Source organism: Scaptodrosophila lebanonensis, unplaced genomic scaffold (assembly GCF_003285725.1).
Source record: "Scaptodrosophila lebanonensis strain 11010-0011.00,11010-0021.00 unplaced genomic scaffold, SlebRS2 tig00000061-arrow-pilon, whole genome shotgun sequence".
NCBI lineage: Eukaryota > Metazoa > Arthropoda > Insecta > Diptera > Drosophilidae > Scaptodrosophila > Scaptodrosophila lebanonensis.
This window is the reverse complement of record NW_022060554.1, coordinates 5,415,830-5,434,027: the sequence shown is the minus strand read 5'-3', so window position 1 is coordinate 5,434,027 and position 18,198 is coordinate 5,415,830. Positions and strand designations below refer to the sequence as shown.

The 18,198-nt window shown below is 41.7% G+C and overlaps 2 protein-coding genes across 6 annotated transcripts in view; both read left to right on the top strand.

Moving 5' to 3' along the window:
* The window catches only part of LOC115624998 (protein slit), a 57,345-nt gene extending 50,034 nt beyond the window's left edge, over window positions 1-7,311 (top strand). The window contains 4 exon segments of the mRNA XM_030519873.1: window positions 992-2,513; window positions 2,582-2,741; window positions 3,562-3,704; window positions 3,769-7,311. Coding sequence (XP_030375733.1) covers window positions 992-2,513; window positions 2,582-2,741; window positions 3,562-3,704; window positions 3,769-5,934 — 3,991 coding nt within the window. The 3' untranslated portion in view covers window positions 5,935-7,311.
* Window positions 7,312-7,955: 644 nt separating this feature from the next.
* LOC115624601 (receptor expression-enhancing protein 1) lies at window positions 7,956-15,866 on the top strand. 5 transcript variants are annotated; one of them, XM_030519343.1, is made up of 9 exons: window positions 7,956-8,240; window positions 8,330-8,459; window positions 9,788-9,860; window positions 9,991-10,188; window positions 10,291-10,404; window positions 12,979-13,238; window positions 13,596-13,737; window positions 13,807-14,598; window positions 15,291-15,429. In XM_030519343.1, exons 2-8 carry the CDS (start codon window positions 8,428-8,430, stop codon window positions 14,575-14,577), a joined length of 1,590 nt encoding a protein of 529 aa, XP_030375203.1. In that variant the 5' UTR covers window positions 7,956-8,240; window positions 8,330-8,427; the 3' UTR covers window positions 14,578-14,598; window positions 15,291-15,429. The 5 variants fall into 5 exon arrangements, with proteins under 5 accessions (XP_030375203.1, XP_030375206.1, XP_030375204.1 ...); XM_030519346.1 differs by lacking the exon at window positions 13,807-14,598 and having other exon boundaries at window positions 7,957-8,240; window positions 15,291-15,866; XM_030519342.1 differs by lacking the exons at window positions 7,956-8,240; window positions 8,330-8,459 and having other exon boundaries at window positions 9,188-9,860.
* The last annotated feature ends 2,332 nt before the right edge of the window (window positions 15,867-18,198 follow it).

Here is an 18,198-nt window from a genome sequence, read left to right as displayed (position 1 = left end):
GTATATTCTTGGAACCTAACCCCTAGATGAGTAAAAAAACTTGGTGGTACAAGAATGATGGGAAAATATATATTTCGCAATTAAATAAATAAATGGAAGAAATGTTCAAGATCCTTCATTAAAATCGCCATAGATATCATTTTGGATAGATATTATTTAAAGTTGAATTAATATCAATTCTGAAATTATATTGGTGCAATCGGAAAATGTTAAATTTGTTGTTATGTTAGTATGCTCATCAAACATCACGTGCTGGACTACCATTCATAGTGATAAGTCGTATTCCTATATTAGACAAATATTGAAGGCATTGCAAACAAATACCCAATATGTTTTGTTCTGTTTTAATAAAGCCTCCTCCGATTGATTTTCATAGCGTGAATACGTTTTACGAAATCAATTTGGCTTTCGAAAAAACGAACGAATTCTCCAACATACAAAATTTTCAGAGATATATGGATCTGCACTTTCGTTTTTAAGGGAATATTATATAATATATATACATACATATGTATATTTAGGATTGATCAGACTCCAAGCGTACACTTTTGCGAAGTAAAAGACTTTGATCGACGGTGTAGTGTGCTTATGATAAGAAAAAAGTGATTCGACTTTTGAATTTTTCGGGTATTATTGGAGCAGTCCGGTATGATTATAATCTTCGCCAGGAGCCACGGTAGAAACGGAAATAGTTAATGCAATCACTCAACTTTGTATTAAAAATGCATAAAAAATAGGAAATCAAAAAAACAATTCTTATCCAAAGACCAATACCAAAATTATACATTTGAAAATGACCAATCTGATACACTGATGAATTCATTTATCATCTTTATTAAGTGGTTGACATTTGAAATTAAGAGAATTCCATCCGGCCCATTTCCTATTATCTGAAAAATAAAGAAACAGCTGATCCAAGGATAATATTTTATATGTACCTATGAATTAGTTTATAAGTAAACTCCATCTACGTATGTTCTTCCATTCTCAGCGCCCTCGGCAGTAATCCACTGTACTGTGACTGTTCACTGAAATGGTTCTCCGATTGGATCAAGCTGGACTATGTGGAGCCGGGTATCGCGCGCTGTGCAGAGCCAGAGCACATGAAGGACAAGCTGATACTGTCGACGCCATCATTGAGCTTCACCTGTCGGGGCAAGGTGCGTAACGAGATCCTGGCTAAGTGTAACGCATGCTACGAGCAGCCATGTCAGAACAAGGCGCAGTGCTTGGCGCTGCCACAGCGCGAGTACCAGTGTCTGTGCCAGCCGGGATATCATGGCAAGCACTGCGAATTCATGATCGACGCCTGCTATGGAAACCCTTGTCGCAACAATGCCACCTGCACGGTTCTGGAAGAAGGTCGCTTTAGTTGCCAGTGCGCGCCGGGCTACACGGGAGCCCGCTGTGAGACGAACATTGACGATTGTCTGGGTGAGACCAAGTGCCAGAACAATGCGACTTGCATTGATGGTGTTGAGTCGTATCGCTGTGAATGCCAGCCTGGCTTCACTGGCGAGTATTGCGACGCAAAGATCCACTTCTGCAGTCCGGATTTCAATCCTTGCGCGAATGGAGCCAAATGCGTGGATCATTTTACGCACTACAGCTGCGAATGCTCGGCTGGTTTCCATGGCATTAACTGCACGGACAACATCGACGACTGCCAGAACCACATGTGCCAGAATGGCGGCACCTGCATCGATGGCATTAACGACTACGTGTGTAAGTGCCCGGATGACTTTACCGGAAAGTACTGCGAGGGACACAACATGATATCCATGATGTATCCACAAACATCGCCATGTCAGAACCACGAGTGTAAGCATGGCGTATGCTTTCAACCCAATCCGGTAGGCTCGGACTACCTCTGCAAGTGTCATCCTGGCTACACGGGCAAGTGGTGCGAGTACTTGACCAGCATCAGCTTTGTGCACAACAATTCCTTCGTGGAGATGGAACCGTTGCGGACACGGCCAGAGGCCAATGTAACCATAGTGTTTAGTAGTGCCGAACAGAACGGCATACTTATGTACGATGGTCAGGATGCACACCTGGCGGTGGAGCTGTTCAATGGACGGATACGCGTTAGCTACGACGTGGGTAACTATCCCGTATCTACTATGTACAGCTTTGAAATGGTAGCTGATGGAAAATACCATGCCGTGGAGCTTCTAGCTATCAAAAAGAACTTTACGCTGCGCGTGGATCGAGGCCTGGCACGTTCGATCATCAATGAGGGCTCCAATGATTACCTAAAATTGAGCACGCCCATGTTCCTGGGCGGCTTACCCGTAGAGCCTGCTCAGCAGGCCTATAAGAATTGGCAAATCCGCAATCTGACCAGCTTCAAGGGCTGCATGAAAGAGGTGTGGATCAATCACAAGCTGGTTGACTTCGGCAATGCACAACGGCAGCAAAAGATTACCCCGGGCTGTGCCTTGTTAGAGGGTGAGCCTGCTGAAGAGGATGATGAGCAGGATTTCATGGATGAAACTCCACACATCAAGGAGGTAAGTCGAAATACATACTCTACAATTTGGAGTGTGGGACTGACCTATGAGACTTTATTTATTTACAGGAACCCGTGGATCCTTGCGCGGAACACAAGTGCCGGCGCGGTAGCCGCTGTGTGCCCAACGGCAATGCACGCGATGGGTATCAGTGCAAGTGCAAGCATGGCCAACGTGGCCGATACTGCGATCAAGGTGAGGGCAGCACAGAGCCCCCAACAATCACTGGTACATATGCTCTCTCTCATTCATTGGCGGGGCTTACTCAAGTGCAGAACTCGTAGATAAGGGAAGAGTGGGTAGTTGTGATGACATGGGAGGGTATTATTATTGTTTTTCTTATACCCTAAAGGACCTTAAACAAAAGTCAAGCATTTCAATTGCGGCCCGAGAAACCTGTAACAAACAAAACGGCGTTCGATTAGATTGTTCATATATAGCTCTGATCCCAAGTAGCTTCCATTTATACTTGTATATCCATACAATTAACTTTTTTATTGTTTCATCGTGTGAAGGACTATAGATATAATTAATTAGTACAGTTTCGTACCCTTTTATTAGACCATGGATGATTAGTTACAAAATAGAAAAGGTGGACTTTCTTTTTTAAGACTACATACTACGGACCCATTAACCATTGCTCATAACCATGAGAAATGAAGTCAGGACACTGTGCAGGGTATACAAATTAGAGATCTACTTCAAGAGAAATCCTTAATGGCAAGATTCTGCGACAACATCACAACCTTTGTCCTTAAGGGGCCACTCAATACAAAATATGTAAATAGTTCATTCGCCAAAGATGATATAGATAAACGGTTTGTTGAAGATATTACTTTGCAACTGTAGTTGGAGTCTTAAAATAGAAAGCCCTTGCGTAACATCATTTGCTTTTACACACGCTTACACTATCATACATTAAACACCGAACATCGCACATTACACATGTCACTTGAAACTTGGGAGGAGGCTGCCTGTAATTTCATTAGCACAACCGCCAACCAATTGGAAACTAATTGCATTTAATTTCGGTCGCCATCTCTTACAGGGACTGCCACATGTCGCAAGGAGCAAGTGCGCGAATACTACACCGAGAACGACTGCCGCTCGCGGCAGCCTTTGAAGTACGCCAAGTGCGTGGGCGGTTGCGGTAATCAGTGCTGCGCTGCCAAGATTGTGCGACGGCGCAAGGTAAGTGATAAAGGTGACCCGGCCAATAGCATTGTCCTTACTTACGTGCCTCACCTCCTTTCAGGTGCGCATGGTGTGTAGCAACAACCGCAGGTACAACAAGAACTTGGAGATTGTGCGCAAATGTGGATGCTCCAAGAAATGCTACTGACTGAAAGATGCGACTACCCAATTGCTTGAGCGAAGCAATAGCAGCTTAGATGTTAATTTAGGAACAGCAACTAGCGTCAGTCTAAATTTAAACTTAACGAATAGTAGTAGTAGTAGTTATATTAACGATAGCATTAAGCAGATTAGCCATAGGAATAGCACTAGTGTGAAGGATACGGGGGTTACGGGTGCAGGTGAAGACGAAGACGAAGGCAGTGCAGAGCATCTTAGCGTTGATGATGTGGGTGATGCCGATACAGACTATGCCATAGAGGATTCAGAGCGCATGCAGCTAAATCCAAGCGCTGATCTCTATGACGACGAAGACGATGATGATGTTTATGATGATGGTCTAGGGGATGATGACGACGAGGACGGTCTAGACGATGAAGAGCCGGAGGAGTTGCCTGATCCCAAAGGCTTGGTATCGCCGGCTGCCGACGAAGAGGAAGATATGGGCTACGATGAGGATGATGAGCGATTAGCGATGGAACGACCGCGTACGACGCGACCTCGCGCCGACGAGGAGCATTTCGTCAACGAGGAGGGAAGCGGTGGTGGTTATAAGCCACGGTTTAAACCCAACAGGAATGAGAACGCCTACCGCTTGAGTCAGCTGGAGAACATACGCAAAAAATTGCTGACTGAAAGTCAAAGCGAGGTGGCAGCGGCAGCTGCGTCCGCGTCTGCGATTGATCTGCGTGAAAGCAGCGGCAATTTTGCTAACGATGACGAAGATGGCGACGACAACGATGACGGCGTCGATGATGATGATTACGTTGACAATGGCGATGGAGGCGGTCCTGGTGGTGCCGGTGGTGGCTTCTTTGGCTCTCAGCGTAAAAGCGGTGGGGGCGGTGCCGGCTCCAATCACTATTTCCGGAAGAATACGAACGATGCTATCAAAATCATATCGACGCCACTGGGAAAAGTGGGCATTGTGTATCAGCAAACACCCACCCAGGAGGAACAGCAATTGGCAGCTGAGGCAGCCAACAAGCAAAAGAAGCCGGCGTCCACCTTTACCGACTTTGACGCCTTGTCACCGGATCCAGAGAGCAGTCATCGTTTTCCGTCGCCACATCCAAAGATAACTCCCGTACTAACACCCGATGGCAAGGTGGCCCTGCTTTACCGTGGTGATTCGGAGAGCTCCAAATACGAGCCGATACGCAACATGACGCACAAATTTGCAGGCAACGGCAACAATAAGAGCGAGTCGCCTGATCAGGCTAAGACGCCACCAGACAATGCCGCCGATGATTCAGCAGATGATTCCATATACACGGATAGCGAGTACGAGAGTGGTGCTGTAGATAAGCCTGCTCCGGCTGCTGCTGCCGAGAACGTAGCTCCGAAACCGGAACTGCCTGAGATTGTGGAGCCACCCGCGCATGTACAGCCCGGCGGCTCCTTCATTATACGTCCTACCTCTGACTCGCTGCTGCCCATGATTAATCGTCCATTGTCCGAAGTGCTGGGCATCAAGAAGAACCAGTTCCAGGAGACTCGGGTACGCGAACACATGCCCACGCAACTGGCCACGGAGGCAACTCCACGTTCCCTACTAGCCCAACCTCCCCAGCACGGCGACAGCAGCACTCTGCACTTCCTGACCAAGGTAAATCTCGCAGACTATCCAACGTCAACCCGCATTCAGCCGAACCGGGACTTTGACTTTAGTCGCGACAATACGATGTTGGACGAACGGTCCCGGGTGCGGGAGCTGGAGAAGCAACGTGAGCGGGAGCACAACGAGGCCACAGGGAAGGGCACGGAAGCCCACACAATTGCCAACGAGGAACTACTCTCCAAGACGGAAGTGGTAAATCTAGCCATCATTCCCCACTTCGATGAAGATATGGAACGGCTGCAGCGTCTGCATGAGAACGGCGGCCTCAGCAATCGACGGCATCATCGGGCGAGGCATCGGCACAAACAAACGGAGGAGGAGCTATCCGGCATACATTGCATCATGCAGGTCATGATGGGCATTGCGGCCGTATCCACGGTGTTTGGCATGCTCGGTACGTTCTTCAAGCAGCGCATACTCGATCAGTTGCGTCTGATGCACTGGTAGTACAACAAGGGTATTCGATTGCTGTCGAATACCCCCCAACATCCCCCACCCCAACACTTCCCGCACTCATCATGCTTATGGTCATCAACTACTATTACTACTACTACTAGCACTCGAGGCATTTCTACTTCTCCACTACGTGTACTTTGTGTGCTTTGTGCACCTCGTGCTCTCCCCTTTACTGCGCCATATGCATAATACATATATACACATACTCGTATATACTACTATATATACTATAGATACATACATATATATCACAACAACAGCTATATACTCTATAAACGCTATATATTTGTAGACATGTGTTGTGTCTGTCCATCGAGGAGCGTCATATTTTGACTTTCTCTGATTTTCGTATAAACCTTTTCCCGCTTCTTTATATAACTCAATTATATAACAAACTCATGTATATTCATTATAGTGCAAGCTACCCAGGCGATGTACATACATATACTTATATACTCGATATATACCTGTCACACATAATAACTGAACCGATCTATATGTATATGATGATGAACGCAACTGTAGCCACTGCCAAATTTTCCTTTTAACCTCTTTTGTCTTGAACTTTTCCCCATTAACCTTTTGCTCTCAGCTCGTTTCAACCTTTTATTCTTCTCATATGTCATGTGATTAAAGTTAAGCTTTAAGCAAATCAATGCAGTGCATGTGCCACGCCCCCACAACCACCACCCACAACAGCAACAACAAGCATGCTCACACTCGCCAAAAAAAAAAAAAAACAAAAAAAAAGATGATAAACATTCCCTCACCCCGTTTAAAGAATATTGAACGTTGCAACCGACAGTTTCCTTTTGTAGATAGACAACAGTTGACAAATGAATTGAAATTGCAATTGCAATTGAATTTGAGATTTTAATTGACATCAACCGCACACAACTTGTAACGGTCGTTTTAAACGCGCCGTTCTCTCAAAGAAACGAGTAACGATAATAAGTGCATAACGAAACGAAATTTTTCTTAGTCCTAAGTGATTGCAAGGGAGCGTCGCAAATTCATTTACTGCTCAAGTGAACGCAAAAACGTATTTTCGTAGAATTGACATCAACAACAATTATACAATAAACAACAACAACAACAACAGCAGCAGCAGCAAAAAGAGAACGCAATCCCCCACGCGTAACGAATTTTTCAACAATTGTTGCAAAATGTTTCTTCTAGTATTAGTTTAAAAAATTATAAAAGTAACTAAACTAAATGTGTGCAAAATGTAACTAACAACAAAAACCTAAACATAAATCGGATAACAAACATCTAAGCTGGGTAGTCGCATGTAAATCTCTAACAATTAACAATTATTACCAACCTAAGTTAGACCTAAAAACAAAAACTAAATGAAATGCATTTAAACGAAACCTATAAATAACATAATATTATATATATGAAATATTTATATGTACTAATAATATCTATGTAATGTATGCTGTATATGTATAACTATATATATATATATTCATATGTATGTAAAATGTTTTTGACTATTTTTCACTATTTATATGTATATGTATGTGTAATAGTACGCCTTTTTTGTATGCATTTTAAGTCGTCTTATTATTTAATTAATGTATATTACGCGCACTAATTACAATACATACATATATTAAATGTATAACCTATTGAAAATATACAACGTGTAATAGCTGTTGCTAAAATTTAATTATCGGTTTTTATTGTTTTCATCCAAGTTGTGTTCAGAAAATGACAATTTTCCACATGACAAAGCTTTTATTTGTGTGTAATATTTATTTGGTGAATAAAATTGAAAAAAAAAAATAATTTAAATGCAGTTGTTTTAACAGATCTGAAAATTACTGCAATCCATTTTTTTAGAGCTTGTGCTATGGCGCGTTTGAATAACTTTTAAGGCTGGCAATGATGCGATTTGTCGTAGTGGCGACGGCAACCCTAGGCTACTATCGATTTTCGTATGCTTGCGCATCACTAGCAGTGTTGTTGTTCGTCTGTCTCTGTCTGCGTTTTGTTAAACAAAACCATTGTTAGCGCGCAATGCACAAAAAAGTGCAAAATTAATGGCTTATTAAATGAAAGGCACAAAAAAATGTAGTTAATTTAAATGTGATTGTTAGCACAAATACGACGGAGTTCCAGTGGAGTGCGCAACACGGTGCTTTTGCGTTCTAGTTGTAGGCAGTAGACAGGGAAACAAAAAGAAAATGAACGCCGAAATTTATTTATTTTAATCTAACAAATAATACAAATACAAATAAATACAATTCTAAAAAGCAAATCGGTTCCATAAAGGAGATTTCCACATCAAGGTGAGTGCGCTAGGCGGGCGAAAACGCCACACATTCGCACAAAGCTAATTACATGTAATTGAAATTGAATTTTCGCAATACCTCTGCAGCTTGTCAGTGCCAGCCTGAAACCGAGGCATAACAAAGGACACACAATAGAAGTGTGCAACAATTAGCAAAATAGTGTCGACGACGATTCGCTTTCAACATGATCAGCAGCTTATTCTCGCGACTTGTTATGTGAGTATATATATTATATGTACATACATACATATGTACTCGTATTCTATAAAATAAGAACAGATTGCCAAACTCGCACACAAGCAAGCTGACCCCCAAGCTTAGCCTTGTGTGCGGGACAAGGCAAACCGCGTACGACGAAATTTTACTTCCTAAACGTGAGTTGAGTTCGTGTGGGAGGCTCGGCTCGGCTTGGTTTGGTTTGGATTGGCTTGTCGATTGTGATGTTGATGACGTTCCGTGATTTCTTGAGCGTCGAACGAGTGCGTGATTGCTTATTAATCAGCGCCAGAAGTACCGTTGGCTGCCTCAATTGAAATGCACCTAATATGGCATTGTGAGGCCGACGCACTCGACTGGCCCAATATGGCAAATCAACTTGACACCGAGCGCTGCCGCCAAACGCATCAGAGACTCAACAATTTTGAATTGCCAAACAAAAGGCCTATGCATGTTTAGTGTCTACTCGTATGTTCGTGCAATGTAAACAACAAGCAGAACTCTTTGTTGTGATTGCATGCTAGCGTCGAGTGGCAGCATCCAACTGCCAACTGAGTCCATATTGTTGTTAATATTTATAGCTCAGCACTTCTGTCTAATTTACACTCGCTCGATAGAGCAGCACGTTTATTAATAGACCCCCGTTGAGTCTCTGAGCATTAGAATCGTGCCCCGAGCACTCGCGCTTCAGTCTGCGCTCGGCGGTACGACCGACAAGAACACACATCAATAGACAACTAAAAACAAAAGACGTACGCCCAGGCACACGACCCAGCGACCAACGCATGGGCAATGCATCGTCATCATGAGTACGCCGCTGGCGCGGGCTACGTGCTACCCATGGAGCAACATCAGCAGCTCCTCTACCAACGCCGCCTTTTGCGCCCAGCGGCTAATATTAAACGCATACGTCAGCCACCGCTGCCCGTCTATGAGCGCAGCTACTCACTTGACACAGAGCCAACAAATGTTGTGCCCATCTACTCCAAATTCGTCTATCCCAAGCAGCAAAGGCAGCACCTACCGATATATCTGGACGGATCGCTCAGCTCGCTGGCTAGCGATGACTACACGGACTATGACTACGACTATAGCTACTCCGAGGAGGTGCCTCTAGATGGTGCACCATTTGTGGTTGAGCCGCCACAGCCACCCGAGACTGCCGCAAATGTTGTGCGCAACCTAAATGCGTTGGGTCGTCTGCTGGAGCTCGTGCAGCGTTGGCCTCTGCCACGTCTCTCCTTCAATACGGCTTGCATTTGTTTTCTGATCGTCATTTTTCTGGCGCCTCGTCCTTGTGCACAGAGTTTATTATTTCCTGCTTTCAGATTATTTTTTGGCACACTCTATCCGGCCTATGCCTCATACAAGGCGGTGCGCACCAAGAACGTGAAGGAATATGTAAGTATCATACAAAATATCATTACTTTGTTATGCACCTGGTCAGACTAAACCGCTTGAAGGTTCTTTTAAGCTTTCAATTAAAATGTGTTCAAGTCAAAAAATGTTATCCTGTTTTACTGTTCAACAGGTCAAATGGATGATGTACTGGATTGTGTTTGCATTCTTCACATGCATTGAGACATTCACGGATATTTTCCTCTCCTGGTTTCCATTTTATTATGAAGTCAAAGTGATTATTGTCTTGTGGCTACTCTCGCCGGCCACAAAGGGCAGTTCGACTTTGTACCGCAAATTTGTGCACCCCATGCTAACAAGACGTGAACAGGTGTGTGTCCAATATTTATACATATATATAAGTATATGAATATATATACATACGTTTTTATTATACTTGTACGTATATGCTCTCATTTTCTTTTGAACGCAGGAGATCGACGAGTATCTGAATCAGGCTCGCGAACGTGGATATTCGGCTGTTTTGCAGTTGGGCTCAAAGGGCGTCAATTATGCCACAAATGTCATCATGCAGACAGCCATAAAGGTAATATTTATACAACAACAAGGAACAATTGTAAAAAGGCAATAAGCACAAGAACACATCGCACACACACACCTACACATTCTGCATTCTCTTCACTCTCATCAACAATAACGCAACTCACATTGCTATTTTTCATTGTTTCTATATACTGCGACACATTTTTCATCAGCGTCGTTGCATTAAATGAGCAGCCATTGCCGTTCGCCGCCGCTTCTCAATTGCTCCGCTCCCATTTTTCTTATACTTGTAATATACAGACATAGTAGAATACGAAAAGAAAAGCGTCGGCAACGTTTTCTAGTATTTAGAAAATTTTGCGCAACTTTTGTTTCCACTCTCATCTACATTTGTTGATCAACTGCGTCCCGCCTCCTCCGTTCGCCATCCGCCCGTCGGCATTCGTCGTCATCATCGTGAGCAGGAAAACCAACTACATCGTCAGCATCAGCAACCACAAAAGCAGCAACTACAGCTGGGCCACAATATAACCACAAAAGCGTCGTCATTGTTTTCATTAACCTAATCGCATATTTAGCTTCTTTTAGTTCTTAAAACAAAAATTGTGCTTTCATTACCTCTTGCGTGTTTGTTTCGCTTTCGATTTTATTCTTAGCATTTGCTTCGCGATTTGATGGATACATAGCGTTACAAGACAAAGATAAACAAAAATGTCGAAATACTGCAATAAAAAAATTTGAAATGCGTAGTGTAAGAGCAATGTTGGATTAGTATTGATATGGGGAACAAGTTGTGCGGTGTGCGCTGATGCATAATATGTAAACTTAATAATTGTTCAAATATCTACGGTCTATCATATGATCAGAGTTTTACTTTAGAGTTCCTTAATGACCAACGTGCTGGTTTTCAATTAGGAAACAGTCTTTCCAAAACACTATCAAGCTTTATCATAATTGCGCTACATATGATGATAGAACAGACGCAAAACAATAGAGCAGATTAATCTTTCTTTATTTAAATTCGACCTAAAGGGTGTGCACTATATTTATGACATGCAATACAATTTTTTCAGAACATTAATGAATTAATTAATTAATAATTGATGTCAGTGCCTCTAGATGAAGCCAGCTCAATCTTGAATTGTTGAAGCAAATCTAGTATACACATTTAATATATAAATCGTTTGCCAACTTGTTCACCTGACTTAAATGCTTCTTCCCCAGGAATCCCATACTGCTCAACATGTTCTATTATTGCCCATGAACCTATATGTATGTGTTTCAAAATATTTCATGTGTGAAAGGTTGCTAATTTAAGACTATTTTGCAGGGATGGTGTTTTTAATAGAGATATATTTCATCCATAACTAATAACTCTGAACCATCTTCTCTCTATCTCGCCTTTAACTATCACTGCAAGATTTCATTTGCGTTATTGCACATTTCGCCATTGGGCCTAGGGGCACATTATAAAAATAGAAATTCCTAGCGACTAATGCGTCGTCGACACTACTGAAGCATGGGAATGGCATGTGTGCTGTATACAAGTATAATGTTTTGCTGAGTGTGTGTGTGTGTGTGTGTATATATATACAAGTCTATACATATATGTTCATACATAAATATGTACAATTGGATGTTCTGTAAACATACAGGTCTGGCCTCATTTCAATTGCAATTTGTTTCAACACACTCAATTTATTTTGCCCTAAGTTGTTGCCTCTTAACTTTTCATTTTGTTTCTACTTACGTTTCTTTGCATTTGTTTAACGCACAAACCAACAACCAATCAACCAACCACAATCAATATCAATAAACAACTTTAACTGCAACTCACTGCCTGCCACGCCCACACATTCGCACAAATGTGACTGCCTGCCTACCTGTGCCTACTAACCTGCAGACTTACCAGTTGACCACCAACACCAAAGCCTGGCCAGAGCCTTCTTTGCGCGCCCTGCAAAATTCCCAGTCCGCCAATGAGTTGCATGCGTCCAGCCGCGATCTTGTGGATAGCGAGGAGCTCTATCTGCCGCGTTCCACGTCGATGAACGGAATCGACACCTATGCGGATCTGTTGGAGTACGAGGAGTACCCCATGGAGGGCCTGATCATCAAAGAAGAGGATGAGAGCGATGCTGGAGCGGCGCGCCTGCGAGATCTTCCTTCCCGCAAGACTAGAATGCGCAAAGGGGCAGCAACAACAACCAACAAGCGCGGCACACGCGCTGCATCCAAATCGAATCTTGAGGTTGGAACAAGCAGCGGCATTCGCGGTCGACGCAGGCTGCGTGATCCAACCCCCGACTTGGACGTCGATGTCGATGGGGACGAGGATTGAGGAGTGGAGTGGCAACTGATGCTCAGCATTTAACAAATGCGAACACTTGAATTTAACGCACACTCGCAACGTACTCACCTACGCATATATAGATAGATACACTTATACACATCTATACACGATATTTATTTTGTAAACATCACTCCATTGTTCTTTTGATTTTTAATTTACTTTTGTACTGTACTCGTTAGCTAAGCTTAAATTAAAATATTGTATATCGTTATATTTTACCCTTAAAACAAACTCGCTCTCTCTGTGCCCCTTTCACGCCTCCAGGGCGGCGGAAATTTGGTGCAAACCATTAAGCGCAGCTACAGTCTCAGCGATCTGTCGGAGCCAGATGTGCACCGCACGCAGGACGAGCTGGACGCGGTCATGTCCGTCGCATCTATGTCGACACGTCCACAACCGCGACTCCTGCGCCCACGTCAGCCCACGGCTGTGGGGCGCTCAGCCTCTGTAAGCACGCGCCATTCAACGGGCATGTACTTTACAGAGATCGATGTTACGTCCGGAAAGAACAGCGGCGATTTTAAGTGAGTATTTCAAGCCACTATGTTTAAAGTCTTACGGAAGTTCCGGCCATCTTTCAGTAAATATCGAGTATCTTTAAAATATATCGTCGTATTAACGTAGAAGACAGATACTCATTTCACTCGCTCTAATTCTGCTTCATATACGAAATCCGGACTAACTTATAGCAAAGCATCAAAAATGATATAGAAAAAATATGCATCGAAATGTCTAACTTAACATAAAATTAATAGTTATTTGTTTGAAATAAACTACACAGTAGGTTAAAAATCCCATGAGCGAATCCTTCAAACGTTTGATGCATTTAGTTAGAGTATTTGTTGTATTCCTATTTTCTACTTATCGGCCAATTTTTCCAGCTATAACATACGGTCCACAGGTGACATCAGTTCCGGATACTCTAGCGCTGAGCCCATCAATGCTGGTGTCGGCAGTGGACTGAGCCGTACTTCGTCAATGACAAACGCTTCCAAGGCGCGCTTGAAATCGAAGCGGAACGAGGTATGTATGGGCTTATATTATAATGTACAGATATTTTCATAGAAATGATAATTAAAAAAACGACAAAAGGCCGACGCACAGTTGCTGGACGATATGCGAGCCGAGGTGTATTTGGAAAATGAGCGTTACTTTCAGAGCACCCATAAGGGGCCAGAATATGTCAAAGATCAAGACGTTCTAGAAACTGGCAAAGATGACGGCATTGTCGTCTACCTTGATACGGGTATAAGAGATGAGGCGGAGGAGGAAGATGAAGATCAAGAGCAGGAGTTTTATGAGGCTTTACCGATAGTAGATGAACCCGAAAACAAGACAGAGCCAATTGACTGCCTAACAACGATAAATATAATGGACAAAGATTCCGAGTCCTGCCAGGAAAAACTGGATGATAAAGCAATTGACACAACTATTGCAGAATCCAGCACTCTTCAAGAAAGCACTGGCACAAAAGACCGACCGGTAACGCCGCGCGAGCTTCGCGCCACACTCGAAGAGATCAAGCACAGTTTTCGTGCTCAACTCGAGCCTGAGCTATCGCCAAGCCTTAAAGATAGTCCAGAGTTGCGGCCCAAAGCCCAACATAGTAAAGGACGAGCGCCTGCGCCACCTTTACCGCCACGTCCCAAAGCACGCAGCCCACAACCCGATACCATAAGCCTCCAATCCAACAAGTCGACCACCTCGGAGCGTGCTAGCACACCTAGCAAATCAGGTATCGGGAATCTATTCAAGAATATCAAAGCTAATGTGCTCCGCAATAAAATTAATCAGCATGGGAATGAGAATGAACACGATGTAGCCGAAGGTGTGGCAGTAAACAATAGAGAAACGGAAATATGATCTGCACTTGGAACCCTCGAAGTAAGCGGTCATACCATCGTTTAGCACTTCATCCAAGTGATTACAGCCAACCATAGCTATGTCATCGCTAAATGGCGCTCGCCTGCTCTCTCTAACTTCAATGCCTGCTCCTTACCGTGTTGTGTTTATCCGAGAGTTGTGCAAGTCGAATTCTTAAATGCGTCTCGATTATTCTTAGGTGATCTGTTACTAAGTCAAGTTCGTGATAAAGCGGAAATGTTTACTGTAATGACTTGAAATATTCTGTGGCCCACACCCAATAAAGTGACTTGAGACGAACAACTGTCCTTAGAAACAATCTACAAGTTCACTTAATGGCGGAATTAGATTAGACCGTACTTTACGCTTTAGCGGCGGAGCAGAACCGTTCCACAGTTCTTACAGGACTACTTACTGGTTGAGAACAGAACAAAACAGTTTGGAGGGGTTGCTCTGGTTATTGTAACCACGGTCTTTTAATATTAAGTAGTTGAGCTTAGCATTTTAGAAGTGTTACAGAATTTGAAGGGAACTCTTACTATATAAATTTTGAACAAGTCTCCATTTGAATATTCAGATTCATTTATAAATAAGACCGACACAACTCTTGCTTGTCCTACTAACCAACTAACTACATTTCCAGCATGTTACATGTGTGACTCCAACGATTTGTGTAAATAATCTATTGAACGTTATATTCTACTGTCTTTCAGGACAAATCCATGTCTGCTAGTTGCACCACCTTGCCAAGAAGCAGCAAGCGCGGAGACAAAACGCATGCGACTGCAATGAGCGGAATTAGTCAGGCCAAGACGCGCAACAAATCGGAGAAGTAGTGCGCCTCGAGTTCCCTAATAATCGGTCCAGAGTCAGTTTCTTGGTGCTTAATTGGCTTGGCTTTTACTCTTTCACAGACCTGCTCCATAGCCCATGTGTCAAATTGTGTAGAACGAAGGCAAAGAACAGAAGTAACCTCATGTTTTTTTAGTTTAAATTCTAATGTTATTTTGGTAGAGAATGGCAAGGATGATGAAAATGATGGAAGTTTAGCTATAAAGTGCATGTGTATTTGTTTTTGTGATTCTATTAGAGTTCCAAGCGCAGTTCGCCTAGTTGATATACAAGTACATAGATTTGAAAACTCGTTTAGTGTTAAGTGATATATGTATGTACGTATGTAACTTCAGGTTCACTCCAACTATTGTATTAACCTAAACTCATAGTTTAAATCGAAATATCCTTAAATTGATAAATAAATACATATGTAAATCCTACAAATTTTACAGTAAGCGGCGACTTTTATTCTATAGTGACCAGCCTACGCCTTAAATATAAATTACTGCCATTCAAGGCGTTCATTTTCCTATCGTTTACGCAGGTTACAAATAAATTCACTTGCGATTTATTGACCAACCCATTACTTTTCAGGCTATCAATTCAGTGTTAAAAATATATTATTTCGGTTAGTTCTTTTGGGCGGATTCAGGGCTTTTAGGAGTAGAACACGCACGCCTCAGAATTTTTATTTTTGTTCTTATTATTTCCTAGCGCAACAAGAAAAAATTCTTTTGAAGTAATCCACTAGTCACAAGAAACATACAATTTTCATTGCACAAATTTAAGACGATTTAATTAACCTAGTTAACCTATTTTATACAATTTAGAGTTTCAATTAATAGATTATTTTATATTTCAAACATTTTATGTTGTTAGTTACTAATTTTTCAAGAACAAATTTAATTTTTTCCTAAACTGCGATACACTACTAATTTTCTTTAAATATTGAGGTGATTGATAAAGAATTGCCGTTCGGAGAAGCCAAGCTTGTACCGTATATTATTGGTTCTTGTGGAGGCACTAAATCGTAGTTTTTCATATAATTATCCCGGTTATCTAGTATATATAATTTTATGCAACATAATTAAGTTTCTTGAATTTACCCATGTCCCAAACTTCATATGGTAAATGCTGTTAGCCAATCTGGATATGTGCTCTCCCCTCTTGACATTGTATACATATCTGGCTTTATTATTGTACGCTACATGGAGTTTATGTAATATCATTCTTGTTTAGCAATGATTAGTCCAACCGTACCTTTTAGCGCTGTTAAGATCTAATCACCAATGTTAACCTCATACTAACATATACATATGATATGTTGTGAGCTGTGGGCGTACTTATTCTCGAGTTATACTTCTATATCTATCATAATTTTAGACTTGTTTGCTAATTGCAACCTAGTCCGAAGTTAAGTTACTTAGAAAATAAACAATAACACCCATTGAAATCGTTTCATTTGATTTCCATATGTGATGGAATTGTGTTGTTTTATTAATAAATTCTATGTCTATGCTGTAGACTATTTAATTATATTACATACTATGAAAATAGGAGTCTAAAAAAGTAAACATAGTTGAACATAGACAATCGAATATGAGTTCTAGACAGTTGCTTCTCAATTGTACTGACATATTCTTGGCTTCATTTAAAACATAAATAAAGGAAATTAATTTGCAAACTTTGCGATTTGGTATCATCGAAATCATACATTGTACAGTGAAAACTCTCTTGGCCGGACACTCACGGTCGGCCAATTTTTGTCCGCCCAAGGGGAGTGTCCGGTTAAGGGGATACTTAAATACTTTATACACCGATCGAATGTTTTTAGAAAAAGTGTCCGCCGAAGAGAGTGTCCGGATAAAAGAGGTGTCCATTAAGGGAGTTTTCACTGTACATACTTCTGCCATTAGAATCTGGACTTTTTTGTATGCCAACAGTAAGTAAAAACAATAATGGAATGTCAAGTCAAGACGAACTAATTCTTCAATACTGGCAGAGCATGGACAGAGATTACATACATATGTATATCTTGACGTAACTTGAATAAAAATTCCAAGAATTACAGAAGTTATACAAAATCACTTATAGCGTGGAAAGGGGGGAATATCAAAAAAAAAAAGGAACTTGAACTATCTACGGCTTAGAGGAACCTGGATACCAAGATCGATTAATATAGATCGTACACTTGCCACGATCGTTGCACTCATATCGACTCGTCTTTTCAATCTAATCGATAACATATGTATATACTTTGGGGTCAGTGTTACCAAAGGAAAAAAAAAACTGTTTTTGATGGGAAAGAGAGTGAAAATGGCTAAAACTTTTAGATAAACCTCTTAAGAACATAAGCAACTTATTGTGCAAAGTAGAACAGAAAATCATAAAATTTCGGACTTCAATTTGTACCAAAAGGTACACAACAATGTTATGTCAAACATCTCGGATGTCAATGTCAACGAACTAATTGGGTTTAGTTCTATTACTATGAATCCAGCAGTCAAATGGAAAAATACCCGTATATGTACATATGTTTCAGAATTTTATTTCAATATTCACAATAAATAACCCATTCACCACTTAAAAATATTTCTTTTAAGTCTTATAATTCATTAAGCGGCGCAATTTCGCATATTTTTTTAAAAATCGATTTTCCAAAAACTCATTCAATCTATGATAAATCCTGTTATAGTCAACTTATTTCAAATCTGAATCCAAGCCCTAAACGTATGTTTTAGTAACTTTTGATTGACATATCGATCATCTCGATCGATGCAGCCAATC

What these genes read in the sequence shown, in the direction of transcription:
- LOC115624601 (XM_030519342.1), top strand. Translation starts at nt 9,252, where the DNA reads ATGCATCGTCATCATGAGTACGCCGCTGGCGCGGGCTACGTGCTACCC. An exon ending in CCAAGAACGTGAAGGAATAT is followed by an intron (nt 9,861 to 9,990) that starts GTAAGTATCATA and finishes ACTGTTCAACAG; the next exon opens with GTCAAATGGATGATGTACTG. An exon ending in TCATGCAGACAGCCATAAAG is followed by an intron (nt 10,405 to 12,978) that starts GTAATATTTATA and finishes TCACGCCTCCAG; the next exon opens with GGCGGCGGAAATTTGGTGCA.